General features: G+C 38.5%; 9 protein-coding genes across 12 annotated transcripts; all 9 read right to left on the bottom strand.

Moving 5' to 3' along the window:
* On the bottom strand, nt 74–2888 carry LOC18591026 (mitoferrin). Its single transcript, XM_007016922.2, has 2 exons — nt 1774–2888; nt 74–688 (listed from the first exon to the last, which is right to left on the bottom strand). The coding sequence occupies exons 1-2, from the start codon at nt 2551–2553 to the stop codon at nt 473–475; spliced, it is 996 nt and encodes a 331-aa protein (XP_007016984.2). The 5' UTR covers nt 2554–2888; the 3' UTR covers nt 74–472.
* LOC18591025 (UDP-glycosyltransferase 87A1) lies at nt 3220–6523 on the bottom strand. The gene is made up of 2 exons (XM_007016921.2): nt 5941–6523; nt 3220–4360 (listed from the first exon to the last, which is right to left on the bottom strand). The coding sequence occupies exons 1-2, from the start codon at nt 6431–6433 to the stop codon at nt 3459–3461; spliced, it is 1395 nt and encodes a 464-aa protein (XP_007016983.2). The 5' UTR covers nt 6434–6523; the 3' UTR covers nt 3220–3458.
* LOC18591024 (UDP-glycosyltransferase 87A2) lies at nt 6679–8711 on the bottom strand. Its single transcript, XM_007016920.2, has 2 exons — nt 7984–8711; nt 6679–7861 (listed from the first exon to the last, which is right to left on the bottom strand). Exons 1-2 carry the CDS (start codon nt 8474–8476, stop codon nt 7014–7016), a joined length of 1341 nt encoding a protein of 446 aa, XP_007016982.2. The 5' UTR covers nt 8477–8711; the 3' UTR covers nt 6679–7013.
* LOC18591023 (UDP-glycosyltransferase 87A1) lies at nt 9379–11032 on the bottom strand. The gene is made up of 2 exons (XM_007016919.2): nt 10506–11032; nt 9379–10400 (listed from the first exon to the last, which is right to left on the bottom strand). The coding sequence occupies exons 1-2, from the start codon at nt 10993–10995 to the stop codon at nt 9496–9498; spliced, it is 1395 nt and encodes a 464-aa protein (XP_007016981.2). The 5' UTR covers nt 10996–11032; the 3' UTR covers nt 9379–9495.
* Nucleotides 11746–13539, bottom strand: LOC18591022 (UDP-glycosyltransferase 87A1). The gene is made up of 2 exons (XM_007016918.2): nt 12969–13539; nt 11746–12824 (listed from the first exon to the last, which is right to left on the bottom strand). Exons 1-2 carry the CDS (start codon nt 13450–13452, stop codon nt 11923–11925), a joined length of 1386 nt encoding a protein of 461 aa, XP_007016980.2. The 5' UTR covers nt 13453–13539; the 3' UTR covers nt 11746–11922.
* On the bottom strand, nt 13731–16256 carry LOC18591021 (UDP-glycosyltransferase 87A1). The gene is made up of 2 exons (XM_018127128.1): nt 15293–16256; nt 13731–14808 (listed from the first exon to the last, which is right to left on the bottom strand). The coding sequence occupies exons 1-2, from the start codon at nt 15783–15785 to the stop codon at nt 13916–13918; spliced, it is 1386 nt and encodes a 461-aa protein (XP_017982617.1). The 5' UTR covers nt 15786–16256; the 3' UTR covers nt 13731–13915.
* On the bottom strand, nt 16990–19223 carry LOC18591020 (UDP-glycosyltransferase 87A1). The gene is made up of 2 exons (XM_007016916.2): nt 18194–19223; nt 16990–18097 (listed from the first exon to the last, which is right to left on the bottom strand). The coding sequence occupies exons 1-2, from the start codon at nt 18687–18689 to the stop codon at nt 17214–17216; spliced, it is 1380 nt and encodes a 459-aa protein (XP_007016978.2). The 5' UTR covers nt 18690–19223; the 3' UTR covers nt 16990–17213.
* Nucleotides 20122–22061, bottom strand: LOC18591019 (zinc finger protein CONSTANS-LIKE 8). Of its 2 annotated transcripts, none has more exons than XM_007016914.2 (3): nt 21476–22061; nt 20985–21134; nt 20122–20745 (listed from the first exon to the last, which is right to left on the bottom strand). In XM_007016914.2, exons 1-3 carry the CDS (start codon nt 22022–22024, stop codon nt 20683–20685), a joined length of 762 nt encoding a protein of 253 aa, XP_007016976.2. In that variant the 5' UTR covers nt 22025–22061; the 3' UTR covers nt 20122–20682. The 2 variants fall into 2 exon arrangements, with proteins under 2 accessions (XP_007016976.2, XP_007016977.2); XM_007016915.2 differs by having other exon boundaries at nt 20122–20893; nt 21476–22060.
* Nucleotides 24864–26681, bottom strand: LOC18591018 (LOB domain-containing protein 12). Of its 3 annotated transcripts, none has more exons than XM_018127581.1 (3): nt 26566–26681; nt 25559–25774; nt 24864–25251 (listed from the first exon to the last, which is right to left on the bottom strand). In XM_018127581.1, exons 2-3 carry the CDS (start codon nt 25712–25714, stop codon nt 24913–24915), a joined length of 495 nt encoding a protein of 164 aa, XP_017983070.1. In that variant the 5' UTR covers nt 25715–25774; nt 26566–26681; the 3' UTR covers nt 24864–24912. The 3 variants fall into 3 exon arrangements, with proteins under 3 accessions (XP_017983070.1, XP_017983069.1, XP_017983071.1); XM_018127580.1 differs by having other exon boundaries at nt 25559–25755; XM_018127582.1 differs by lacking the exon at nt 26566–26681 and adding an exon at nt 25854–25903 and having other exon boundaries at nt 25559–25755.

The following is a 27934-nucleotide window of genomic DNA, read 5'->3' as shown; positions in this document are numbered from 1 at the left end:
AGGCTGGAGCTTTTTCCATGCTCACATCATAAAACACAGCCGAGATTAGAAAAATCAGAACAATAGAACCGAGTACGCAATGACCACAATTAAAGTAGTCAACAAACTGTAGCACATAATCCTTGAACATTGCATTAAGGCACAACATTTTCAATACTTGAATCTTTGGGGGTACAAACTCAAAACTTTCTGATGCAATTATATTGTCATGGAAACTAAAACCAAAAAATTTTCACAGATGACAATTCGATAGGGTCCCGGCTAGGAAATGACTCGATATTTATTATTATTCAATTGGTTGTAACAAATGAAAATGTTTACACTCTATGGTGAAAGTTAAATAAACTGTTGCCATGCCTGATTGTAATGTCTTGCTTACCCATCCCTCGTGTGAAGCAAAAACTTTCCACCCTTACTTGAGGTGTTGGTCATGCAGCTGCAAAATACAATGGTCGCAATTCCTTATGGTACTTCAGGTGACAGTGCCACTTTCGGTGCTATCATTGAGTTCTTGGAAGAAAGATTTTCCGGCTTCATATGTAGACCAGCAGATTGCAGCAGCAGGAGCATGGAAAAGCATTCGAGGAATCCATCCCCTCATGAGGCCCCTGTAGCCATCTTTTTGCACTATCGTTTTAATCACCTCACTAATAGAACTACTCTTAAATCTATCACATCCGCACACACCCTGTAATACAATTTTTAATAACAACACTACAACAATCAGGGAAGCTAGATGCATAATAAATCAAAGTAAATAATCAGCTCATTAAGTATAAACATGTCCTAAAGGATGTGAACTAACATATATGTATATCAGCTTTTGTCCAAACCCACCAATGGTGAAACTAGACTATGAAAGCAAAAAAGCAAATACAGAACAAGAAACAGGTTTACTTTCAGTGTATGCTGCTCTCAAGACAATGAAATTAATGGTGTTGCAGTAACCAAGACATTGCATCTTCTTACTCATTGTGTTATCTTCAAGAAATTGGTTCATTTAATTAAATACAAAATGACACAGCAGACGAAGTAATGGAAATTTACGAAAAGAAACATGAAATGGTGAAGATGATTGTCAATGAAAACCATCCAGGTCATTTAAGCTATAGTTTTGGCTATATCCGAGAATACTCAACAAATACTCGGGTGGTGAATAACAAAATTGTCAAAGATTGATCCTTGTTTTCTGAAAGGGACAATAGCAAAAATTTTTAAATGATATTCCTGAAAGATTTGAGCTAAAAGAAAAATAGCGTTACATCATCTGTCTGGAAGCATAGACGAGAGAGCATTTGTAAGCTTTCAATTGGATAAGAAGGATTAACAATGTTAACATGGAGAACAATAGGATAAGGGCTCCCTTTTGGTATCAATTCGAACAAATGTTTATAATGACAGGATATGTCTATCCAAGCAAAACACAGATGTAGGCGATACACAACTGAATATTACTAACAACACAAACCATTCCAGGCAATATCAGCAGCATGCTCAAGCCACTGAAAGTGATAATAATCAATGCCTCAAATATTTCTTTTTCTTTAAGAAATTCTATTGAGTGAGTTTGAAATGGTTCTCGGCACAACATCAAGATCTAGCATCGAGGGTTTTTACACCAAAAGTTTCCACGTACAACATCCATTAAACAACAAACTAAGCAAAAATTCCTAATATAGCTAGCAAAAACTGATCACAGCAATAGCTCACTGCACCAAAATTAGACAATCAACGGAAAAAAAAAAGAGGGAAGGGGGGCAAAGCATGAATTACCTGACACTGCAACTGAGTTTTAACTACATCAAGAGGCGTAGTGATAACCGCAGCAGAAGCCCCGGCGAAAGCACCAGCCGTGGCGTGGACAATCACCCGCTCATCATCCGCACTCTCCGGTGAAATCTCAATCAATCCCCTTTTCGCCGCCTCGTAAGTAGCAAAATGGACTGCCGTAAACGGCGCATTCATGAGCACCGTCGTCCTGTAGGAAGCATAAAACGCCCCAAAACCTTCCTCTTTCAAAACTTTCTTAACACAGTCCAACACCCCTCTATAAGCAGCACTGTTCCCCAACTGTAACCTCTGCTTCACCATATCCATAGGCGTTAAAACGGCATCGCTTGTTACCGTCGCGAAAACCCCCGATACCGCATGAGCCGCCGAGTTATTCGGATTCCCACCAGAAAAATACTTCTTGGAAACTTCGTACACAGAGAAGTAGACGGCATGGGCCGGACCAGCACCGAGTCCCATGGCCCCAATTCCCCGGTAGAAGCCCGCGAGTCCTTCGGATTTGACGATGGAACGGAGCGCGTGACCAACACCGACTGATTTGATGGGGCAAGAGCCGAGGGCTTGCATACGAGTCTTGACGGTGTCGACAGGGAACATAGCCATGTGCTCAACGCAGCCGGCGATGGAGCCGGCAATCATGAACTGCCAAAAGTGAAGCCCGTCGTGGGGGCTCAAATCGCCTCCCGGGTGGAAATCCGGCGGCTGTGGAACCGGCCGGAAGTCCGAATTTTGGAACTTTGTTGTGGTAGCTTCTGTTGCCATGAAGAATATTGGGTTTTTGGACCGATGAATTGGGATAATTAGGGTTTTGCAATGGTTTTAGCTGTGGAGTTATAGCCATACAAAGTTTTCGTCTTTTAAATAAGAAGATTAAGATTGAATTGCATATTTGAAAAGAGCAGAAAATAGCAAGGAAAGCTTTTCTCTTTTCCTTCTTCCACTTGTTTTCCCTTTCCGTGCTTTGCTTATATTGAGACTTCCTTGCTAAGTAGATTTTGAAAGGCTTAACGAGTCAGAGATGGGGTTGAACAAATTGATTAGGGTTCCAAGAATTACGGGTTTCTTGTCAATTTAATCAATTCTTTTTTTTTTTTAAATAAAGAAATCAAAGACAAAATCTTCCGCTTCGTGTAATAACGTTGACCGGACAATTTTATAGAGCTACGCAACTAGGCCAAGGTTGGAAGCTTCCAACCCACATATCCCAGAACTGGGCCTAAACACACAGCCCAATGTTCTAACCCCACTTTTCTGTTTGTTTCTCAGGAAAGGGTCTTGCAATTCTTCATCCCATTGTTGCCTGCTATCTGACATTCAAACAGTAAGCTTCATAACCATTTTTACATTCTTTGGGGGCAATGTTTTCGTAACATCACTTTGTTTCTTGAAGAATGAGAGAAAGAAAAGAATAAACTTGAATGAACGTGGTTAAGAAAGAGAAGTCATCTAAAAGAGAAGTTCATTTTCCTTCTTTGCAATCTTCTTATCTTTACTTGGTCCCTCCTGTACAAGACAGGATTTGTTGTAACAAACAACTGACAAAAGAGAAACAGTCCAAACATGATACAAGCATCCATGAAATTTATGCCTAAGACTTCAAGATGCAGCCTGCAAGTTCAGGCTGGAAAACGAAGTGTTTTATTTCATTTGAAGAACAGATTATCTGATTAATGGCCACGAGTTTGTGAAATGTTCCTGATGAAGGAATCGATACTGGTTTCAGATGATCCCTTTCTGTCAATGGCATGTAGAAATTTTTGTTTAAGCTCTTTACCTCTGTCCCTCATTTCTGTCACTTCAACACTTTCCAAATCCATAAATTTTCCTACAAGCTTGGAAATTTCGTCTCTTGTCACCAAATTCTCAGCTAGGAACTGTTTTTTCACCCTCCACCCGATCTTCCAATCATCCACAATCAGCTTACTGTTCAGCTTTTGATCTGCAACCAGAGGAAAGGTAAGAAAAGGAACGCCTGCAAAAATGCCTTCTCGAACAGAATTCCACCCGCAGTGACTCCAAAATCCCCCTACGGAAGGATGGCTTAGCACTCTCAGCTGGTCACACCAAGGCACCACAAATCCCTGATCACTGCAAGCCGCCTCCATCCTGGAAGTCTCGTAACGGACCACCCACAAGAACCGTACACCGCTGTCATTCAAGCCAGCCGCAATTTCATCCATTTGGGCACTTGAAACTGAAAGAAAACTTCCCAGTGACACATACAGAACAGAGTTCCTAGGTTGTCTGTCAAGCCAGTGTAAGTAGGTAAGTTCATTGTCGCCAAGGTTTGAAGAGGAACTGTTGCCAAGCTCGAGGTAAGGAATGGCAGGCCCGACAGTGTAGACTGGGAAGGGAAATTCTGGCTTAAGAGTATCAACTGCTGTTGTTTCAAGCTCGTAAATTGAAGCGAGCAAAAGATAATTTGCTTTACGCACCCATGAAATACTATCCAACATCTGCTTCAAGATAAACCAAGACCGTGAATCCTCAATGATATTTGCGATAGGAAGGTCCAATAGACTTGTCGACGAAAGCCCAGGGATGTAGTCCACTTGCTCATGACCCTTTTCTGTCTTATATACAGTTTGAACACACAGAAAACAAATAAACTCAATCAATGCTGATTTACATTAATTAGCATAATGGGTTTTCTTTGATACTTATACTCCAATCGTTCACCATTGGATGAAATTGAAGAAAAATGTCATATGGATGGCTGTTGAACTAGGGCTTGCTTTGTAAGAACAAAGCCAGACAAAGTTTCTGTCAACTGCCCATACTTTACTGTTTTGTTATTTGACATGTTACTGTGTTCACTAATGTCAGCAGGTATGGTTAAGATTATTGAGTGGTTGAATGAGCCTTGGAGTGTATAAGCAAAGCTTGAAAGCGACGTTTCACATATATTGTAATGAATGAATGAGTCTTAAGCAAGTTGAGAGATGCAACATGGGCAAAGGCCAAATGACCTCAAGAGTACGGTATGGTGTTGCACACTTATCAAGACCCAACGCTAGGAAAAGAAAAAAGAACTGTAGCTGATTGGAGTAAGCTAGCCATAGGTTAGATGAAATTTAATATTGATGAGACCGCCTCGGGATGCGGAGATCCAGGAAGTGTTGAGAGATAGTGATGGGCGGGTTAAAGCTATTTTTTCGAAAACAATAGGGGTTGGTGATGCAAGCCTCGCTGAAGTCAGGGCAATTACGAAAGCTTTCTTGATCTTTGCAGCTTCAAAATGGAGTCAGACGCACAAACTGATAATTGAGTCAGATTGCAAAAATGCATTCAAATGGATTAATGGACCAGCTGAATCTCCTTGGAGGTTAAGGAAGTGGATCATGCACGTTGAAAGTCCGACAAGGAACATTAAAGGGTGAGAAGTCAACCATATCTTCAGAGAAAAGAATCAATTCACAAGTAGTCATGCGAAAGAGGGGGTCAGACGTCAGGAGGATTTATTGAATGTCTTTGAATGGTAGAGAGGGTAGAGATTTTTTTATTCTTCTTCTTTGAATGGTTTGATCGTTTCTCTCTGTTGCTTTTTGACTTTTATTTGGCTGAGATGGTTTGGCTTTTGAACCAAGGTCTGTGATATGAGGCCCTGAGTTTTTGATTAGATTGCATGATTGCTGGTTCTCCTATCAGGAATGATTTTTGCACAGGGAGGCTTGGGGTATACCATTTGTGGCTACTTGCTGTTTCTGATTTTGACTTTTGTATATTGATGATAGGGGTTTTTATGGGGTTCTTTGTAAGCTGGTTTTCTTTAGGCAAGATGACAAGATTTTGAGATGATGTGCTGATCAAGGCATAGCATCCTAAAATCATGTGCTCTTTTGTTCTCCAGGGAACCTTTTCCTGGTTTCTGATAATGAAATCCAATTAATTTAAAAAAAAAAAAGAAACACTTTCTTCTTTCTTTTCTTTACTGTTCTTTGGTTCTCTGTTCTCTGTTATGTTTCTATGTTAACATTGAATGTATAGATGCTTAGTTCCAATGATTTCTAAGCTAAACAGTAAAGGCTCTATGAGCTAGGAAACCATGCAATTATCAGTACACAAAAAGAAAGAAAAATAACATATAATGAAAGCTGAAGCTAACAGTAAAGGAAGTCCATACTCGAATTTTAGCAATGGCTACATTACCTAACGGGTCCACTGGGAAGTGTCCGTTTTCCCGGAAAAGATGAAAATGGTGAAACACCGAAAACATCAGAGCTGACATAGGCCAAAACGAGGCCACCGGAATATTCCTCCGGTTCCCGGCAGATACTGCCCAAAAGAGAAACGTATCAGCCATGATGAGAGTAGCCGGAGGGTTAAGTTGATCCAGAAGGCTCTCAAAAGGAGCATCCATCTTTGTCCAAACAGCTTCTGCGAATCCAAACAGGTCAGCAGCTCGAACCAGCTCCGATGGCAAAACGTTTGGTATGGAGCAGAAATGGATATTATCAGGTTTAGGATCAGAGCCAATGAAGCCGAGCCACTCCTCGGTGACTACAAAGGTAATGAGTATGTTGTTGGATTTTGAGGCCAGGATTTTGCAGAGGTTCATCATGGGGTTGATGTGGCCTCGACCAGCGGACGGCACCGCCACCACGTGGCACGGTGTGCTTGGCTTTGAGTATATGGAGTTCATAGCTGAAATGTTTTCGATTACGCTGGAACTTGGAAGTTGGAAGACAGATGATGAGGGGCTTTTGTCATTTATGAAACTAAGCGGCTGCAATTGTTCAAATTAGCATAGTGACCTTTTGCCTTTTCAATGAATATGGGTCATTGACTTGTAACAGTAGTGATAAGAAAATTCTTTGTGGTGGTTGAGAATAAGAGTGAAAATTTTCTTAGCAATATGGGAAAATGTAATCTTAGAAACACTAAACATATGAACATGTAACCAATAAATTATTATACTGTAAAGCTTGAATTGCTTCTCTGTTTTGGGTCTTCTCATTTCTTAACCCAAACAATAAGCAAGTGGGAAGATTCCAAACCAACTGAATATATTGTGTTCTATGCTGAACAGTAGAATCAATAGAAAAAGAAAAAAAAAGAAATAGCCTTATCTTAGTTTTAGGCAGTATGGGGAAATGAAATTGGAAATGTAATGTAAAATCAATCCATAAAATTCAAAACACAAAGTTTTAGCCTATTGCCATCTCCTTGTTCTTAAAAATTGTACTACCAGATAACATAATAGATCAGGTTCCATATTCTTGTTAAATGGAATCAAGGAACGCATCAAGGTTAGCAGCAGAAGACCCGCCTTCAGAAATTGCAACCAGACATTTATCCTGGAGTTCTCTAGCTCTTCTTCTAATTTCCTTTCCCTCATTGCTTTCAACATCCATAAACCTCCGCACAAGCTGTGCAATATCCTCTCCGGTGACCAATTTTTCAGCTCTTACAGTACTCTTCACCCTCGACCCATTTTTCCATTCTTCCGCGATTTGCCTGCTGTTAGTATCTTGGTCCAAAAACAGAGGAAACGCAAGCATTGGAACACCAGCGAAAACTGCTTCCAGGATGGAATTCCATCCACAGTGTGTCCAAAATCCCCCTATGGATGGATGGCACAGTACCTTCAAATGGTCACACCAAGGAATCACTAGCCCCATATCACCACAACAATCTTTCAACCTCGAGACCTCCCCTCGGGCCACCCACAAGTATCGAACACCGCAGATTTGCAATCCGGCAATAATTTCATCCATCTGGGTCTTTGAAACTGAAAGGAAACTTCCCAATGAGATGTACAGGACAGAACCTACCTGTTGAGAATCCAACCATTGAAGGTAGTTACTAGTTTTACAGGAACCATCCTTAAGTTCCAAGTAAGGGATGGCAGGGCCAATGGGGTAAACTGGAAAACTAAAAGTTGCACTTAAGCTGTCAAAGACTTGGGGTTCAAACTCGTACACTGAAGTGAATAGGAGATACTGTGCGTTTGGCACTCTTGAAATGCAGTCAAGAGCAAGCTCCAAGACTCTTTCATTGTCCCTATGGCAAATTGTTCGAAGTTCTGCTACATCGGATGAAGAAATTCCTGGGATGTTGTCCACTTGCTCTATTACAAGGAAGAATGGGAAAAAAACAAAACAAAATAGTAACAGTTAGATATATTATTAATTTCAAGACTTGTTAATTGTTCTTAAATTCAGCACCCTTTTGTAGAAAATAATCGTCTACCTATCAAATTAACTTTTGCATGGCTATGTTTTATATGAAGATCAAAATGATGAAACATGGAAAACACAGAAGCCGACATCGTCCAAACCAGAGCGACCGGAATATTCCTTCGATTACCGACACAAGTGCCCCATCGAACCTCGATATCTCCTATGATGGCTGTTACCGGCAACTCAAGTCGATCAAGAAGCTGCTCAAAGGGGACTTCCATCTTTGTCATCACAGCTTCGTAGAAGTCTGGAAAGTTGGCAGCTTTAAGGCGCTCAGGTGGAATGACATTTGGGATTGCTTCAAAACGTATATTATCAGGCTTCGGATCAGAGCCGATGAAGCCGAGCCATTCTTCTGTGACAACAAAGGTGATGAGAATATCCTTCCTTTTCGAAGCTAGTAGCTTGCAGAGGTTCATCATGGGGTTGATGTGACCACGCCCAGGAAACGGCATAGCTACCACGTGGCACACCGTGGCTGGTTGTGCATTTGTCGATTCCATGTCTGAAACTTGACTGAATGATTTGATGAGTTCGGAAGAAATGGTATGAAATGAGATTCACAGAGGATGTATGTGTTTGTCAGTGATTGAGATGAGATCAAAAGAAAAATGGGAGTGATTGAAACCATACAGAATCAACTACTGATGTAGAACATAACATATATTTTCTTGGACTTCACTACCGAGAATAAAAAACCTAGGCCAAGTCATAACTTTCAGACAAGTTGTGTTCTGAGTCATCACTCGTGTCAACCTGCCTTGTCTCTTGCCTGCCCTGTCTCTAGGGGTATCTGTCTTTTCTGCTTTTCTTTTCAAAGGGATTTTAATAACTTAGTATTTTAAGAAAGCAAACAAAATTGTAGTCAATTGTTAGGGTGTCGCTCAAAAGATGAGGTAAGGGATGACTCATAGTATTACTAGGAAGAACATGGTTTGAATGATTTGATCTTTCATTGGGCATATGACAAAATTTCCAAGGTTGAAAAGGAGAACAATCTCTTCTTTTATTTTCATTTTGTTCCTTTCTTATCAGAGGACTCGTGTTTAACTTTTCTTGAGGCATCAAATGGTTTTTTCTCTCAGCTGTCTTGTACCTAGTGGGCTGTTACGTTCAAATTGAATTTGATTTCTCCTTTTGATTGGGGGTCAAGACTTTATTGATGGAACCGAAACTTTTGCAAATTTTAGGAATTTGGGTGTGCCTATGCAACTGGACCAGATAAGGCATTTGCTATCTTTTCTCGGGAAAATTGAGAGGCCTAGTGGATTTGAGATTGAAATTTTACTCAAGTTCCAGAGTTACAGATGCAATTATAACTCAAGCTCATTGAGTTTTTCCTGTTTATTTTACTCTTGGTTCATGCAGAAAATCCTGAACCACATAAATGGCACATGATGCAAAAGTTGCTGTGAACTGATAATCAACAAAGTAAAACAAGTGAGTAAAATTTATATTAATCTGCTATGCAGCAATTCAAGGATATAGAAAATTAAAGTTCCAACTTGACATCAGAATGAGTCTAATCAATGAGCATGGCGTCATGGCCTTGTGAGATGTGGTTGATGAAAGCATCAAGGTTCATTTGAGATGATCCGCCTTTGGCAATTGCTTTCCGACATTTCTCTTTGAGTTCTCTTGCTGATCTTCTCATGTTTTTCACCTCATTGTTCTCTGGATCCATAAAACATCGGACAAGTTCTGCAATTCTAGCTCTTGTCACCAAACTTTCATCTCTATGTTGTTCCTTCACCCTCCATCCAATCTTCCAGTCATCAACAATTTGTTTGCTATTTGGAGCTTGATCAAAAATAATGGGAAAGGTGAGCATTGGAATGCCTGCAAAGATAGCTTCAAGAGTGGAATTCCAACCACAGTGTGTTAGAAATCCCCCAATAGAAGAATGGCATAGCACCTTCAATTGATCACACCAAGGCACTACTAACCCCATACCATCACAACTGTCCCTTAGCCGAGAAGTTTCTCCACGAGCTACCCACACGTATGGAACACCACTATCTTGTAGTCCAGCTGCAATTTCATCCATTTGCTCGTTTGAAACTGAGAGGAAACTTCCTAAGGAGACATACAAAACAGAACATGGAGGATGAGAATCTAGCCATTGCAGATAGTTAGGGACATTTGGAAAGGTACTCTCTGAGGAGTTCTCATGAAGTTCAAAGTAGGGGATTGCGGGGCCAACTGGGTAGATGGGAATATTGAATTTTGACTTTAGAGCGTCCATGACATGGCTTTCAAGCTCATAGACTGAAGTGAATAGAAGATATTTTGCCTTTGGCACCCATGAAATGCATTCCAAGGTAAGCTCAATGACTCGCGGTGCATTTCCTTCAAGGAGCACTTGCAGGTCTGCCAAATGACCTGGTGAAATTCCAGGGCTATGCTCAACAAGTTCACTGCTCTTATCTGTTACACAGTCATCAATCAATTGCTATCATCATTTACCATTTGAGACATCTAGGTATGAACATGAATAAATCAACTAAGAAATGTTACACTGAAAATTAGTACCTAATAAATCAACTAAGAAATGGCAGTTTTGTGTGAGGTCAATGCTATGCAATATGGAAAACACGGTTGCTGATGTTGTGCAGAGTGAGGCCACAGGGAAATTTCTTCTATTTCCCATGCGAATTGCCCATTGCAGCTCAGTATCAGCTATGATGGCAGTCACCGGCAGCTTGAGATTATCAAGGAGCTCCTCAAATGGAGCTTCCATCTTTGTCATAACAGCTTCATAAAAGCCAGGAAAATCAGCGCCTCGAACTAGCTCAGATGGGAGAACATTTGGTATTGAAGCAAAGTGTATGTTATCAGGCTTGGCGCAGGATCCAATGAAGCCTAACCACTCTTTGGTAACAACAAAGGTGATTTCAAGATCATGCTTTCTTGAAGCTAGTAACTTACACAGGTTCATCATAGGATTGATATGGCCTCGACCAGGATAAGGTATTGCCACCACATGAGTGCTGCTAATAGGTTTCATGCATACAGAACTCATGCCAGGAATTTAACAAAGAAGAAGATAAAAGTGAAGAATTCTGAAAACAATCTGAGGCAAACACAATTAAACTAACAAATTACTTTTTATTTTTGTCACGTCTCAGCTAGTTTGTTTATATATATATATATAACTGTTAAGATAAATATACAAATTATTTAGTTAGAGTTACTATACAATACTATTATCTAGTCAGACTACAATTAAACTATGAATCAAATTAAGATTAATCTTATATATATATATATATATATCAATTCACCATTTACAATTTTATATTATATAAGATTTTCTGTTATTCTAATATGGTATGATAGATCAAGATTCTCTTCATCTAACAATAATGAACAAGTTAACTACTATCTGTCTTCTTGCTCATTTTGATATTAATTCTAGAAATGACACTCATCCATCTGAATATTCTTAGCAGTTTTATGCAGGGTGAACTTATACTTGAACTTATATTTGTGGTAGCCATTTGGACCACAAGCAAATGTTGTTTCTATTGACTTTGACTCTTAAAACTTAGAGAGGGCACATTTCATTCCACTTTCCATTATTGATCTGATGATTGCTTTAAATACTATGAATATTCACTGTTTGAGTTAAGGGTTTGTTTTAAAACCTGCTCCATAGTTTTTCTTTCTTTTTTTATAATTGGGGAAGAGAGATTCGAACCTTGCTCTAAAGGCAGAGGGATTATGCACCAACTACTGAACTAAATGCTCGAGTGCAAAACCTGCCCCATAGTTGATAGAAAGGAATAGGAAAATGAATTCTACATTATGGAACAGAAAATTCTAGCATCTGCTTATTTCATTGTCATCGAAACACAAGTCCACTGCTTGCTCAATCCATATGAACTTCATGAAATCACAGGGTTCCTTCCATCGGCTTTAAATTATTTTAGGATTGAATAGAAATACATCAACATTCTTGATAGGGAGGGTGATTAGAAATAGCCCTGATGAAGGCATCAAGATTAGTGTCAGATGATCCCCCTTCTGCAACTGCTGCTTGACAAATATCTTGAAGTTTTCTTGCTCTTTTTACCATCTCCATCCTGTCACTGCTTTCTGGATCCATGAACCTTTGTACAAGGTCTGAAATTTCTTCTCTTCTCGTCAAAGTGTTGCTTCCTGCATCCCTCTTCATTCTCCATCCAATCTTCCAATCTTCCACAATTCTCTTGCTATTTGTAACTTGATCCCAAAATAAAGGAAAAGTAAGCATTGGAACTCCTGCAAAAACAGCTTCAAGGGTTGAATTCCATCCACAATGTGTCAAAAATCCTCCAACAGAAGAATGGCACAAGACTTTCATTTGGTTACACCAAGGCACCACCAATCCTAAATGACTATGGTTGGCAGTAAACCGAAAAGTTTCTGAACGTGCAACCAAAATGTACCGAACACCACTATTAATTACTCCAGCAAAAATTGCATCCATTTGGGCAGTTGAAGCTGAAAGGAAACTACCCATTGACACATATAAAACAGACCCTGTAGGTTGTGAATTCAGCCATTCTAGATAGTCAGGACCACTCTGAGCAGAATTTGCAGATGAAATGTCTTCCAATTCAAAGCATGGTATATTGGGGCCAACAGGGTAGAGAGGGATGCTGAATTTTTCTTTCAAAGTGTCAAAGACTGGAGCTTCAAGCTCATAGACAGAATTGAACAGAAGATAGTGTGCTGTGGTTAAACTTGACAAGGTTTCCAGGAGCCCTCGCAAGAAAGTTGGACTGTCTCCACTGAAAAATGTCGGGAGATTTGCCACACGTATCGGAGGAATTCCAGGGATGTAGTCCACAAGCTCTTGTCCTTGCTCTATCACAAGTTAAATTGAATTCATAAGCAAATAAAAATAATTCTACTTTCAATTAGGATTCCTTTTTTTTTTTGGGTAATATTTTCAATTAGAAGTCCAGCATAGAATAAACCATAAATAAAATCCAGTAAAACTTGGCATACCTGATAAATCAACTGGAAAATGGCCATTTTGTTTAAACAGATCCAAGTGACACAACATTGAAAACACTGTTGCCGGTGAGGTCCTCAGTGCGGCCACAGGGATATTCCTGTAGTTTCCTGCATGTATAGCCCATACTAGCGCTGCGTCAGTTAATATGGTGGTCACTGGCAGCTCAAGGCGGTCAAGTAATTCTTCAAAAGGGGCTGTCATCTTTGTCCTGACAGCCTGAATAAATCCTGGAAAGTCATCAGCTCGAACAAGTTCCGATGGGATCACATTTGGTATCGAGGCAAGGCGAATATTACTATGCTTAGCATCAGAACTAATGAAGCCTAGCCACTCTTCTGTAACAACAAATGTTATGAGAATATTCTCTCTCTTCCTAGTTATGAACTTGCAAAGATTCATCATTGGATTAACATGGCCTCGACCAGGATAAGGCAATGCCACAACATGGCAGAGATCAGGTTTTTCTGAAGCCATGTGATTCCGACTATGAACCTTTCTTTCTCTCAAGACAAAGTTCCAACTTTCAGATCAGACTCTCAACAGAAGATGAAGCAGGTAAAGTTTTAGCTTTTGACCTTTTTGACAAGGATCTTATTGCCCGTTTCAAAGCTTGAAGCCAGTAGCCAGCATTAGGTGATTAAATTGGTTGGATTGCTTTTTTAATTAGAAATAACCATCAATCAGATTATTGGCTTCACTATTTAAAGATGCAAATGAACCATTTGGTTTAGCCGTCTAGCTTAAGCTTAATGTATCAGAAAACAATCTAGTTCTTTATACCAGAAAAGACGGCAATTCCATGCCCACACGATCATAAGAATTTTGTTATTCAATGTTACCAACATGGATTTTTTGAGCAAAATATTAGATCCACATGAAACTAACCAGCATTGATCACATGATTTATGGCAACAAATCAGTAAAGAACTAAGAATAGCTAATGAGTGTGCCTTTCCGAGATGTTCTTGATGAAAGAATCCAGGTTAATATCCGAGGATCCGCCTTTTGCAATTGCTAGTTGACATGTTTCTCGAAGTTTTCCAGCCCACCTTCTCATTTCCTTCCCCTCGTTGCTGTCAAAATCCATGAACTTCCGCACAAGCTCTGCAATTTCTTCTCTCGTCATCAAATGTTCTCCTACCTTGTCCTTCTTCACTCCCCATCCAATCTTCCAATCTTCTACTATTTGCTTACTATTCGGAACTTGATCCCAAAATATAGGAAAAGTAAGCATTGGAACGCCAGCATAGGCAGCCTCAAGAGTGGAATTCCACCCACAATGTGTCCAAAATCCTCCAACAGAAGAATGGCATAGCACCCTTAGCTGATCAGACCAAGGAATCACTCGTCCCCGACCACCACAGCAGTCTTTGAATCGAGAAGAGTCCCCACGTGACACCCACAAGTACCGAACACCACTGTCGTGCACCCCAGCTACAATTTCATCCATTTGGGCAGCAGAGACTGATAGAAAACTTCCCAACGAGACATACAGGACTGAACCTTTAGGTTGGGAATCTAGCCACTGAAGGTAGTCAGGGTCGCCAAAACTAGTACTTTTTGAAGAATTTTCTTTCAGGTCAAGGTAAGGTATGCTAGGGCCAATTGGATAGACAGGAAAAGGTAACCTCGCTTTAAAAGCATCAATGACTTGCAATTCAAGTTCGTAGACAGAGGTGAAGAGAAGATACTGTGCTTTGGGCACTGATGAAACACAATCGAGAGCAAGCTGCAAGGTTTGGCGGCCATTTCCATAGAAAATTGTTGGCAAATCTGCTACATGAGTATGAGGAAGTCCAGGGATGTAATCCACAAGCTCATTTCCCTGCTCTGGTATGCACAAAAAAGATAGAGGTAAGAAGTAAATTATATCAAATCAGACATAAAATCAGTCTGTAAATTAACCAAGATATTAAAATTGTAGTTTTTTTTAATTGACTGTGTGATTACGGGTAACCAGACTATCTAGGCAAAGAGTAAAAAGGGAAATTTGATTCTACTGGTAGAGAAGACAAAAGAGAGAGAGATAACTAATTGTCGCAAATAAAAAAAAATTAAACATGGGCCCTGCTCCCATTGAAAAATAATTCTTAGGGAACCTTTCTCACATTGAATCTGTAACTTTTCAAGCACATTAGTTGCCAAATTTTCTTCCTTTATATTATAGAATACAAATTGTCTGCCATGAACGTGCTGCATTTTGATAAAAGATCTTGAACAAGGGCAAGATTTGCTTCAGATCTCGTCAAAAACAGCCCAAAGTCACCAAAAGTAAAATTAAAAACAGAAACACGACAAGAATCCAGAGACATACCTGACAAATCAGCTGGGAAATGATGGTTTTCCACGAGGAGGTTGAAATGGTGAAAAACCGACAAAACGGATGCCGACATGGTCCAAAGGGAAGCCACCGGAATTTTCCTTCGTTTCCCTACTTCAACCGTCCAAGACATGTAAGTATCAGCTACGATGGCCGTCACTGGGGATTCGAGCCGATCAAGGAGCTCCTCGAATGGAGCTTCCATCTTCGTCAGCACCGCCGCCACGAAGCCAGGGAAGTCCTTGGCTCGAACATGTTCGGATGGGATTACGTTGGGGATCGTTCTGAACCTGACGTTGGCAGGCTTGTTGTCCGAACCTATGAAGCCGAACCACTCCTCGGTAACAACAAAAGTTATGAGAATATCGGTGCTTTTGGAACAGAGCAGCTTGCAGAGGTTCATCATCGGATTGACGTGGCCTCTACCAGGATAAGGCACCGCCACCACGTGGCATTTGCAGGTGTGCTCTGCTTTGGTTGGTTCCATTGCCTGGAAGTTTTCCGGTGGCTTTTTGATCAATTAGCTGAAGAGTTAGAGCTAGGAAAGGAGATTGAAACTGATGGAAAACTAAAACTAGGACGAGCCAGGTGCTTACAGCTTATTCTGTCTGACACTAAAAACCAGTAGAATAAAAGTTCAATTACGAAATTGGCCACAATTTCACTCTCACAATCACCTTGTCGAATAGGCTGTGTCTAAATCTAGCAGATGCGTACAAACTTTTGTCCTTGTTTGACTGGTTGCATCACAATAATTCATGACAGTGACCGTTGAACATCGGACTGGAAAACTTTAACATGTTTAGTGAGTGGTGAAGAACAGTTTGTGTTTCTTAGTAAGTCCTTAACTATCATTTTCCTTTGCAAATCATTCACGTTTCATCCATACCAACATAATTTCAAACTATTTATCATTGACTATAGTTTTATTATCACTGCCTGAATCCAATCGTTTGCTAAATAAATCAATGATAAGCTGTGGTTGTAAAATAAGAAGAGTAACTCTTGACAATACAAAAGTTTTCTAAGTTTTCGAAACATACTTTTGACAGTTTCAAGTGTTTGGAAGGGAAAAAATTATTTCTGGATCAAAAGGAAAAATACGCATAGCCGTGGAAAAATGTTTTACTAAGAAAAACAGAGGTTAACATAGTGGAAAATAAAAGAGAAGCACAGTACCAGCTCAGGTCTAATGGTGTTGGAAATGACTCTCTCAATAGTTCTTTTAGTTTAACAACATGAAAAGTCTGTGTGGTTTAAACAGAGAAGAGGGAGTGACAGAAATGAAGAAAAGGAAATGAAAATGGCAATGTCAAGAAGAAAGAAACCCCTCGTTATTGCTGGACCCAGAATGGCACAAAGCAAAGTGGCGTGCACGGCATTGATGCACCAAGTTCTGCGTGGTTTTCAGAAGGATTGGACCAAAACAAAAGTTGCTGACCAATATGTCAGTAGCTATTCTTTTTAAATGATTATAGGGTTGACTGTCAATGTTAAGCAAACCTTTTGATGGACTATTCGTGGAGTTTTTGTGTTGGTTTATTTATCATTTTTGTTTCTATTGGCACATCATGTACTTCTGATGTTTGCTAGGCCTCGTCTGGAGGACCTTTCGTAGCTTTAAGCCTTAGGTGGCTATGCTGTTCGAAGTCTCTTTTATGAGACAAAGCTCAATATAATTTTGCCTATCAAAAACAAAAATGTCAGTAGCTATCATTACTCAAGAGCGATAGACATGAATGCTAGGAAATTTTTGAAAGGGAAAAGGGCAAAGGGAAAAGAAAAGAAGAGTATCCCTGGATGATCTTCAATTCTTATCTATTGCATTTCTTTGCAAATAGATCAATTCTTCTGAAATTTCTAGCTAATGAAGTGTGATTAACGAAGTCAGACACTTATTCCATCTGCTCAGATGTTATCTGTGGCATTGTGCAATATCATTAACAAAGGCTTGCAGATCGGTATCCGATGATCCTCCTTTTTGAACTGCTTGTCGGCAAACCTGGCTAAGTTTCTTTGCTCTTTTCCTCATTTCTTTCCCCTCTTCGCTGTCCAAATTCATAAACCTCCGGATAATCCCTGCAATTTCTTCTCTTGGCACCAAACTGTGCGCTTCCGACTTGTTCTTCACCCTCCAGCCGATCTTCCAATCTTCTACGATTTGCTTACTGTTTGGAGTTTGATCCCAATAAATTGGAAAAGTAAGCATAGGAACACCTGCAAAAATGGCTTCTGAAGTGGAATTCCACCCACAATGTGACCAAAAACCCCCGATGGAAGGATGACACAGTACTCTCAATTGGTCACACCAAGGCACTATCAAACCCTTTTCACCGCATTCATCTTCGAAACGAGGAGTCTCCTTGCGTGCAACCCAAAAGTACCTAACCCCGCTGATGCGCAACCCAGCTGCAATCTCATCCAGTTGGGCACTCGTAGCTGAATGCAAGCTTCCTTGTGAAACATACAAGACAGAACTTTCAGGTTGTGAATCTAGCCACTGGAAGTAACTTTTGTCACTAGGATTCACCGCGGAATTGTCTTCCAGTTTGAAGTAAGGAATGGGAGGGCCGATGTGATAGACTGGAGTTGAGATTTGTTCTTTCAAAGCTTCAATGATTTGAGATTCCAGCTCGTATACTGAAACAAGCAGTAGATATTGCACTTTGGCCACGCCCGAAACTGCTTCCAGGCCTCGATGCAAGACGTCTAGACCTTTTCCATACAGGCAAGTGGGAAGGTCTACTTTCCGAATTGAAGAAATTCCGGGGATACAATCAACACGCTCCTCTCCTTGTTCTGTCAAAATCATCATAAGAACTAAACTTGAAAACAAAGCTTGAAAAATACAAAAAAGAAAGGTAAATTCTATAGTTGTTTTCATCATCCAAGTACCTAACAAATTAATGGGGAAGTGTCGGTTCTGGACCAGGAGATCAAAATGATGGAAAACGGAATATACTAAAGCCGGCATGGTCCAAAACGATGCTAGCGGAATTTTCCTTCTGTTCCCAACCCTAACGGCAAAGGTCAGATAAGCATCATAAACGATGGTGGTAACAGGCGGTTCAAGCCGATCAATGAGTTGCTCCACGGGAGCTTCCATCTTCCTCAGAACTTCTTCAAAGAAGTCAGGGGAGTAGTTCCCGGAGCGGTCCAGCTCGGAGGTGAAGTCATTGGGAATCGTGCCGAAGCGAATGTTGTCAGGTTTGGGCTCCGAGCCGATGAAGCCGAACCACTCCTCGCTGACAACAAAGGTTACGAGAATGTCCATGTTTTTGGAGAGTAATGACTTGCAGAGGTTCATCATGGGGTTGATGTGGCCTCGAGAGGGGAAAGGCACAGCCAAAACGTGGCAGACGGTGGTCGGTTCCTTGGTGACGTGATCCATCTCCGGTGACTTGAACGAACCCGGTTAAATTATATAGAACCTGGAGCCTGGAGTAGAGCCTTGGAGTGTTCTGTTTTCCAATGTAGTGACCGACTTACTTAACTAAGGGGAATGAAATTATTTTCATCTTTCCATTTTAATGGAAGATGTTGTCGAAGGGGACAAAAGCTAGAGCCAACCTGGCATCTTGGATTTATCCATGGCTCAGGCAACAACCGGACTTCAATGTTTGTGGCTGGGGAAGAATTCAACGGTGCACTGTGCACTCCTTTGATTTTGACGGATTTAGTTTGAAGGTTTTTCAACGGTATATCAGTTCTTTTCTGAGCCTTTTTTTCCCATCAAAGTGAGTGCCTAACCAGACTTCAACACTAGCCCAAATTTAATGAACCTGATGGATCTGGGCTTTTCTGATAATCAGCAAATTCTGGGTTCCTTTCTTCTTAGTATTAGTAGTATTTAGCTGTGGGTATTTTAAAATTATTACCCGAATCCTTTCCGAATCTATAAAGGATAGTAATTTTATTATTTAAATTTTATCTGAACTTGATTATAACATATTTTAATTTTATTAATCTGGATCGAATAATACAAGATACTTTGTTACAAGATTGTGAAGAATGAGATTTGACTTGAAAAACCAGATTAATTATTCTTAACAGTTTTTTCATTTATTAGTTAATATCAATTTATTTTTTCTTTTGCATTTATTGTCATGTTGGATAGTGGATTTGTATTGTGAAGTAGGTGGTTATATAAGATATAGGTATTGCACAGTTATTTTACTTTACATGTTTTATTTTATTATTATTTTTTCTCTCTTGTAAATATATTTATTAGTGTTATTGTTGAATGAAAAGACAATAGAGAGACTTCGAATTTAATTATATTTTCTCTCTCGTTTTAGTTCTCCGAATTTATCTTTCATAAATTTAGTAGATAATAGGTTGCAAATATAACAAAATCTTTGATATTTTCAACAAAGACACATATAGCTAGTGTTAGTATTTAGTAGTTAGATTCCAATACGGCCTAGAGACTTCATGTTGTGGGCCAAAAGGGAGGCAAATAGGCCATGACGATGCCCACAATGACCACAGTCCTTGTCCTTCAGCCAGGACCACCTAAATTTGGTAAAACAAGAGGGAGGGAATAAGGGACTACTCAAATTTTCAATTCAATTACATAAGGTTTTCATCAGCCAACAGTCACATTAGGTTTGTCTTAAGGCATGTGGAGATGTCTAATTCTATTATATTGGTAAGCTTAGAATTAATGTTTCCTTCACGTTCATGTCTCAAATCCATATTCCTTAGCATTTCCGTAACTCTAAAGCCAGATGATTATAGTCGATTTCACAAGTAAGTGATGATTAGAAAGGAAACTTGTTCTGTTATTTCATGGATAAACGCTTTGTTAGGATATGATATCATCCAAATGAAATCCTTGACTCAGCATGAACTTGTGATTCTTACTTACAAATTACAGTTAACAGGTCTGCAGTTTTACCGACAGATAATAATTCACAGTTCTACAAAGTTAGAAAAGGCACAACACCCTCCACATCAAATGGCAGTCTCCTTCTGAAAACAATTTTGGGTGGATGGGCCTCTCATCAGAAAATGACGGTAGACATAAAAGACACCCACCCCCATAAAGAGGAAAAGCTCAAAAAAGCCCCACCAAGAAAACATGGAAAAAACCAATGAAGTAAAAAAGAAAGCAGAGAAATCAAATCATGAACATTACAATGGGACCACTGTCATGGTTCAGTGGTCTAGCCCCCACAACAATTTGATTGCATTTCCCTGCTGAAATAATTTCACTGACATTTGACCTTTTGATTTATATACAATAAAAACCTTTCCAGCCCTGTGTGAATATTGCTTTGTGGATGCAGTCCATCACAAAATGCCAGAAATAGACCATTCTTGGGTATGAACTGTAGGGTCAATTATCTGCATAATGGTGATCAGGTCCACGACAGAAAGCTTCATTCGGAAGGGCCTAGAAAGTTAGGAATGGAAAAGATATTTCCATATACCCGTATTTCGGCCTGAGAGTTGGAAAAGATATTTTTCATTTAGACACAAACACAAAGCAGTATGCATTGGAAAAAGTCCACAGGGCAAAAGATATTTTCTGAGATATTTGAAACATGGTTTTGGGTTATCTTCCTATGAAACTCTCTTCACGAACCGGCCCTGCAGCAACCGAAATATAGCAGTAATCTTAATATCTGAAATTTAAGTACATGCAGATGTGATATGGTAGAGAAAAGAAATGAGGACAAACCTTGAGCCTTGGTCTTTTATCTGCATTGAGTTTGCGGACTTGATACCTTATCTTCTTGGAGAACAATCTAGTCTGACGCTTCTCTTTGTATCTAAGAACACTGGCTTCCCTTCTTGCTCTTTCTTCTTCCATCACAGGCACCTCCCCCATCTAGAGAAAATATAAAACTAAAGTATGTATCAACACTTACAACATCGATTGTAAGACTATTTTCTTACGATAATTCACTAGTTAATAATCTAACTTCATCAGTAGGAGTTTGGAAAGTAAAGAAGGGCTAAAATTCAAAATTAAATGAAGTTTCTGACAGAATTGTAGGCTAAAAACGTTGAATTCTCTGTTTTTCTCTTCTTAATCAGATATAGTAATAGTAGAATTCAATTTTTCATCATTGAAAAAGAAGGGAAATATATATAGATGCTGGTAATTAACATGAATTGTCTTCTTCTGAAAGTACAATACGAAACAGAAACAAGTATCAGAATACTAACATAGTAGCCGGTGCTCGCCTTTGAAATCGAATAATCGTCAGCCCATAGCGACCCACGATCAGACCAGGCATCCAAGACATCCTGATAATTCAAATTCAAGTTCAAAGAAACCCTCTTCTCATCATCATCTTCCCAGAAACCAAGATTTTCTTTCTTTACGACCTTGTCATATTCAATTTCTTCTTCAAAGCACTTGCCTGCATAAAGTTTCCCGTCTCTTTCGTCCTCTTCATCTTCTTCCTCCGCATTGTGAAATTCGCCTTCCCAGTCCATGAAATCCCAGCTGAGATGACCATGAACCCTACTCCCTGCCAGTTTTTCTCCATTTTCAATGCCCAAAATGCCTTCCAGTTCAGCCATGATATCAATCTCTCCACGTCCGTAGCTCTCCTTGGTGTTGTTGAATTCATTGACACTGGCATCTGGAACCTGTTGCTCTTCCTTCTTTGGGCTCCTTAGCAATGAGTTAGTGTACCCCATCTTAACTAAATATCTAGCTCGCCCTTGTCCCTCTTGTTTTACTCCCCTCTTTAGGCACTGTTGTTGCATTGCATGGCGATTTCAACTTAAACAGATGAGAGAGGCATGAAATGGATATTTCTTTCCTCTTTCAATGCTTTCCTTGATCTACATGGCACCTTATCCTCATGCTACTGGTCGATTCATTCCATACTTTCTCCTGATTGGCTATTTGGTTCCAGCTTGGAGGTAGACAGTGGGTCCTTTAGAACCTTTTTTCCTGCATGTGAATTGGGACCACTTTTAATTGTTCAAATAGTGAAAATGGAAATATGAACATCTTTCTCATGGGGAAAGAAGAAATATGTACATATCAGGAAGCATGTGATCAAAGGAAAGTTTCTTCCAGGCCACTTTCATAGGAACATGGTAATTAGATCCAATCAGTTCTTGTGATGAGGAAGAAGAAGAAGATTCATTGTTAAGAAATGGTGGGTTGTTCATGCCGATCAGCCATTCCCTTCAAACATTTAGTACCAAATCTAACCGTCGGATAATTGGTGGGGTGCTTTGTCACAAGATTGGTGCGATTAAGTTTATGTTTTCTAAATCAATAGGAATAGATGACTCGAATCTTATGGAGAAAGTTTTTTTCATCTTTATCTATTGACCAAAACTGTCTCAACAAATGATCTTATAATCTTTACAGTACTTTGTTAAAGTTGAAAAAATTTGTTCTGCATATTAAAAACATGACAAAGTCAATACATGTCTCGCTAATAATAATTTCATCGATGATTTATTTGAAAAGGTCTCAAATCGAACACATGATTTGTTGTTGATAATTAATTATTTTGTACATTTAAGAATTAACAACAATGTTATGCTTAGAATCCATATAATCTGCAAATAGATCTCCCAAATATTCATGATGATAAGTAACATATTTTGATTAATATTAATTATTAATTATAAGATTTTTGAAAACTACTGCATGCGCGTATATCCCAAAGTGGATGAAAAAAATGGCTAGCTAGTACAATTATAAAGGGCAACAATCAGCATCAAATAAAGAGAAACCTGACATGGATGAGAAGGAAGACCATTTAAGCTTATCCTAACCCTAAGAGGGGTTGGGTTGGTGGTGCTCTCTTGTAGCTATCAGCTGTACCCAATTTTTTTTTTATGATTTTAATTATTAAATGAATTAAATTTTTAATATTATTTTCTATGTTTTTAAATATTTATAATAAATTATAATTATTAATATTTTTTTGGACATCTAAATATTTAATTTATTAATTAATGTATAATTTTCTTGCTTAATAAAAAAATAAGGTTCGATTTTTTTTTTTTTATCTCCTAGATATAGTACCATACGCTAACTAAGTAGCAAGTACCCCCTAATTCCCCTTCAACAATTTGAAGGAAAAAAGGGTGCTTTTTCCATGGCCACAGCAACAGCAAATTTGGGGGAACTTTGTCGGTGGCATAGGAGTGGTAGAAGAACAGTAGGGCTAAAGGAAAATTCGAGGAAAAATAAGAGGCAAGAGGTTAAGTTTAGTAACCACCATAGATTCTTCAAAAAAATCAACAAACAAAATGATGAAGATAGAGAGGTTCTTTTGACTTGTCATTGTCTTTCCTATTTAAGTGTTTCCTAATGAAATCTAATGATTATTTAGGTTTTCCAAATTTCTTTTTTAATTTATGAATTTTTTTAGTTGAACGTTTAAAACAATTCGAACTGTTTGAATTTTTGGATCGCGTATAAATAAATTTTTCTTTTTATTTTATTATTGTTACGTCAAATTAATTAATTATTAAAATAATATCACATGAACGTCAAATATCAAATTTAACAAAATCATCTGTCAATTCATTTGCAATACGAAAAAAAGAGAATTACACGGTGTTAATAATTAGCACGGTAACAGAAGGTCGCCGGAGACACCTAAAGCTAAATTAATGATGGTTAAACCCCTTAAAAGGGGTGGTTAACACAACACTGTTAAAAAAAGGACTCTATAGGTTTTACCAACCATGCAAACTTCCTAGAACAACCTGAAAATAACAGTGGTGTCGAGTTTGGTATTTAACCATTTCATTAATTTATTAATTTTGAAGAAGAACCTTAAGAAGTAGTAGTAATAGTAAATAAAAGAAGCAAGAAGACAAGTTAAATGAATGAGGGACAGCTTCTAAATTTGACTTGATAGCAAACACTTGAGCATAAAGTTAGGAACTTGCTGCTTCAGGGGTTTTTCTAATTACTCTTCTAATTATTATATAAAGCATTTCTCTGATTTTGAAATGAATGTGCTGCTAATAAAATATTCGAGCTTTGCTATATTGAGCACATATTAATCACTCTATTAAATATATACATTATGTCTAAGCTTTGCCATGAAGAGAGCACTTCTTTTAATTACTTTAGCTCCTCACGTGAAGAAGCGTAAGCTTGATTATACTTTTATATCAAAGGCATTGTTTGTGAAGCTGTTGCATGGGATGGGCTGTTTTCCACTGGAAACTTACTGGTCTACCCCATGAATCTCATCACCCCACCCCCATTAAGGTCACCTAGAATTAGGAATGGCTGAGTCTAGGGTAGACACAGGATTTTAGCTTACTTTAGACAAAGGAAAGATATTGTATCATTAGTCATAGAGTGTCTCTATCAAGAAATTAAGAGAAGCTTTTTAATTAAAGTCTCAAGCCTACTATTCTCGCTACCTCACATGCATAGTTTGACCCCATCAAAGAATTCCTCCCTTTCCGTAACTCAAGATTAATAGCCTTAATTATATGTTAATGGGGTTTTCTCTCTTCCTTTTCTTTTTTGCCCTTTAATTACCATGCTAATTGCGACAATAACCATGCAAATTAACCCAACGAAAATGAGAGGAATCAGGAAAGAAAAAAAGAAGAAGAAAGGAGTAGCGTAGTACTGCTTCATTGGAACTTATGGATTAAAACTAAGTCCAAAGAGACTCTCTCTTGAGAGCTGGGTCTTGGATTACATTGCCAGAAGAAGCGAAGTTGAGGTATTGGGAGATGTTATCTAAGTTACTAGTACTGGCTAGGAGTAACGACTTGTCATCTTGAGGTATTTGAGTCGGCAAGGCCGATTCCTGCTGCATCTGGATGCAAAGTATCTCTGTCTGGGCCACCGCCAGTTGCATTTGCAACTGTGATACTTGATTCTGAAGGTAGGATATGGCCCCAACGCACCCGTACACCGGGTCCCTCACTCTAGCATTTGCTTCATAAACCAAGCTACTCACAGCATCCGCTCTCTGGTGAACCGGTAGCTCCTGGACAAATAAGATTTACGACAAGATATTAATTAGAAGAAACAGCTAGCCTTGGAACTATATCTATATATATCAAGCATGCATTTATTTCTAAGATACAATATTGCCCAAAGTTCCGAACACAAACATGCATAGAAAATGAGGATAATTTCCCGGATTGCAAATGTATTGATTGATGAATGATGTTCTTTGTCGATTAAAAATAACTTTAATGACGCATATAAAAGAACGAGTTTATTAATGAAATTCATTAACTTTTAAATATATATATATATATATAAAAGAATGAGGGTAGAAAGAAAGAAACCTGCAACATTTTGCCGACATTGCTAGCACCAAAGACTTTGTGAACAATGGCAAACTTGTGAGGGTCATCGGAAGGGAAGTAAGGAGCAAAGATGCAGTCCTTGGCGCAGCGACGCCTCAAGAGTTTGCAGGACGCGCATGGTGAAGAACCTCCCATCGATTTCTCTGGTGATATATCTCAAAGAAGTACACCCAAAGCTGTAACAGAGAGGGTTTTCTTTGATTGTAAACAAGGAAGAAAATCAAAAAACAAGCAAACCAAGCTTAGTGTTGAAAAGAAATGGAGATTAAAATACCTATTTATAATGGTTGTGGAATGAACCCACATGCTTTCATGATTAAAAAATAATAATTTAAAGCATTAGGTCGAATTGATCATGAAGGTAGGCTGATGCAAAAACCTTGATTATATATGTACACTATAATCACTCTTATGTCCATGTCTAACAAGGATATCATAATTTTAACAAGGGCAATAAGGTCAGTTTTGAAGACAGAAGCGAGGTCTTAATGGAAAAACAACAGGATGTAAGTTGACCACCGCCAATTGGCGCGTGATAGGTTGTCATCCATGCAGGTGCAGTTGTGTAGTCTCCACGTTCTTGATGTTTGACTCTCTAATTTTATAGTAGTTGAAGGAGTGATTAATAGAGCAATTAAATTAAGTATATATGTATTAAATAGAAAAACAAAGGAAGAATTTTATAATTTGCATAAAGAGAGTGTGTGAACAAAAGGAGAGAATTATATATAAAAAAAAAAATCTTTAATATAAAATATTTTTACTTCAATTCAGAATAAAACGAAATGTAAAATTATAAATAAATAAATTTAAAATTTAAGAATTTCTAACCTAAATAGGGTAAAAGATTTTCGTTCTTGTAACGGTGTTTGTGTTTTTAAATATATGCTTGAAAGACCGGTCAATAATTTTAGGCTTGGAGACAATAACTAGGAATAGGGGTTTAGCGTAATGAAGCAAAAGAAACTAAGATGTGAAACTCTAACCTCAATTGGATCGAGACTCAATGAGAAATGGGCTCAACGTGAATGTTTGTTGGCGGACATTCACATGCATGGAAACATACGGAACATCTCTCTCGCTCTCTCTTCGTTTAATTAACCTGCGAATCACGATGTAGGCAGCCATTAATGAATGCTTAGCAACCTAGCTATATTCAATACAGATAAAACAATCAAATGCTGCAGAGAAAACATCGAACTCGCCTCCCATCTTTCTAGAATGCATTTTCGTTTACATTTATTTTGGGGGGTGCTGTCCTGTCCAGATTCATGGTGATGATGACCTGCTTCAATATTTCTGATTTGAATTTATGGAGAAACCCAACCACGTGGGGTAGAATACAAATTTATACAAAAGTAGCTTCATGTATCAAAACAACTCAATAGATTATATATAAACTCAATTTAATCACCATTCTGCTTAGACGAATACATTAAGGAAAGACTCGTATAATAACCAATGCACGAAACCAATATGCACCCTTTGCTGAGAGCAAATATCAAGAACAAACTCAAATTTCAAAGAATTAATTTCTTTCCAAAAGCAGTAACAAAGCTTTATTCCTTAATGTAATGTTTAATTTTTGAACTGATAGCATGTGTTTCATTTGGATAATTTTTTATCATATCAAGAGAAGCAAATTCGATTATGGATTTTGAAATTCATAAATTTATGAAATTTTCAGGAAATATATAAAAAAAATAGAAAATTTACAAACAAAAGCACAAAACTGCTAAATCATACATTACGAGAAAACATGAAAATGTCTATTACGATACATATCCCATCTAAACGTGTCTTATGATTAATGCATCGTCACAAAATCTATTGCATTGAGGGAATATGTATTCTTTCCTTAATGAAATTTCAAGTCCCCCCAGCTCACCTTTATAAAAATTAGCCTTAAACATACAAGCAATTAATATCAACCAGTCATGAGATTCGACATGGAGCTGATGCTTAAGGATTATAAAAAAGAAACGAAACCCATTTCCAGAGAGATTGAAACAAAAAATATGAGGGTTTTGTAGAAACCCTAAGACCTATTTCGGACTGTTGCATTAAATGTCCGTCACATGATTTCCAAGCCTTCCTAATCAGCTGTTCCGAGGACAACAGCTCTCTTTTACGTACCTAGTTGTCATGGCATATGCCTAATCTTTTTTATATGCACTTTGTCTTATAAACCAAGTTTATGTCTTGTTTTTTTAATCAGAGTATTCTTATCCGAATCAAATGATATACTCTCTTAATTTCGTAAACATAAAAAAATAATAAACATTTAGGGAGGAAAAAAGTAATAAGAAGTAGAACAGAAGCCACCTGTTGAAATTCTTTTATTTGCATTACCTC

Source organism: Theobroma cacao, chromosome 9 (genome assembly GCF_000208745.1).
Source record: "Theobroma cacao cultivar B97-61/B2 chromosome 9, Criollo_cocoa_genome_V2, whole genome shotgun sequence".
In the NCBI taxonomy this organism is placed as follows: domain Eukaryota; kingdom Viridiplantae; phylum Streptophyta; class Magnoliopsida; order Malvales; family Malvaceae; genus Theobroma; species Theobroma cacao.
This window is presented reverse-complemented; position numbering and strand designations above follow the sequence as displayed.

Bases quoted from the DNA above. Each gene is read 5' to 3' on its own strand.
- LOC18591021 (XM_018127128.1), bottom strand. From the start codon at position 15,785: ATGGAACCAACCAAAGCAGAGCACACCTGCAAATGCCACGTGGTGGCG. The intron at 14,809-15,292 runs GTATGTCTCTGG...TGTGCATACCAG, and splicing joins TTTCCCAGCTGATTTGTCAG to AGCAGGGAAATGAGCTTGTG.
- LOC18591022 (XM_007016918.2), bottom strand. From the start codon at position 13,452: ATGGCTTCAGAAAAACCTGATCTCTGCCATGTTGTGGCATTGCCTTAT. The intron at 12,825-12,968 runs GTATGCCAAGTT...AACTTGTGATAG, and splicing joins TTTTCCAGTTGATTTATCAG to AGCAAGGACAAGAGCTTGTG.
- LOC18591019 (XM_007016914.2), bottom strand. From the start codon at position 22,024: ATGCAACAACAGTGCCTAAAGAGGGGAGTAAAACAAGAGGGACAAGGG. The intron at 21,135-21,475 runs GTTAGTATTCTG...TATTTTCTCTAG, and splicing joins AGGCGAGCACCGGCTACTAT to ATGGGGGAGGTGCCTGTGAT. The intron at 20,746-20,984 runs GTTTGTCCTCAT...TCCAACTCTCAG, and splicing joins ATAAAAGACCAAGGCTCAAG to GCCGAAATACGGGTATATGG.
- LOC18591023 (XM_007016919.2), bottom strand. From the start codon at position 10,995: ATGAGTTCTGTATGCATGAAACCTATTAGCAGCACTCATGTGGTGGCA. The intron at 10,401-10,505 runs GTACTAATTTTC...ACTGTGTAACAG, and splicing joins TTTCTTAGTTGATTTATTAG to ATAAGAGCAGTGAACTTGTT.
- LOC18591018 (XM_018127581.1), bottom strand. From the start codon at position 25,714: ATGGGAGGTTCTTCACCATGCGCGTCCTGCAAACTCTTGAGGCGTCGC. The intron at 25,252-25,558 runs GTTTCTTTCTTT...TTATTTGTCCAG, and splicing joins ATGTCGGCAAAATGTTGCAG to GAGCTACCGGTTCACCAGAG.
- LOC18591025 (XM_007016921.2), bottom strand. From the start codon at position 6,433: ATGAACTCCATATACTCAAAGCCAAGCACACCGTGCCACGTGGTGGCG. The intron at 4,361-5,940 runs GTAATGTAGCCA...TATATAAGACAG, and splicing joins CTTCCCAGTGGACCCGTTAG to AAAAGGGTCATGAGCAAGTG.
- LOC18591020 (XM_007016916.2), bottom strand. From the start codon at position 18,689: ATGGATCACGTCACCAAGGAACCGACCACCGTCTGCCACGTTTTGGCT. The intron at 18,098-18,193 runs GTACTTGGATGA...TGATTTTGACAG, and splicing joins CTTCCCCATTAATTTGTTAG to AACAAGGAGAGGAGCGTGTT.
- LOC18591024 (XM_007016920.2), bottom strand. From the start codon at position 8,476: ATGGAATCGACAAATGCACAACCAGCCACGGTGTGCCACGTGGTAGCT. The intron at 7,862-7,983 runs GTAGACGATTAT...TCCTTGTAATAG, and splicing joins TGCAAAAGTTAATTTGATAG to AGCAAGTGGACAACATCCCA.
- LOC18591026 (XM_007016922.2), bottom strand. From the start codon at position 2,553: ATGGCAACAGAAGCTACCACAACAAAGTTCCAAAATTCGGACTTCCGG. The intron at 689-1,773 runs GTAATTCATGCT...ATTGTATTACAG, and splicing joins AAACTCAGTTGCAGTGTCAG to GGTGTGTGCGGATGTGATAG.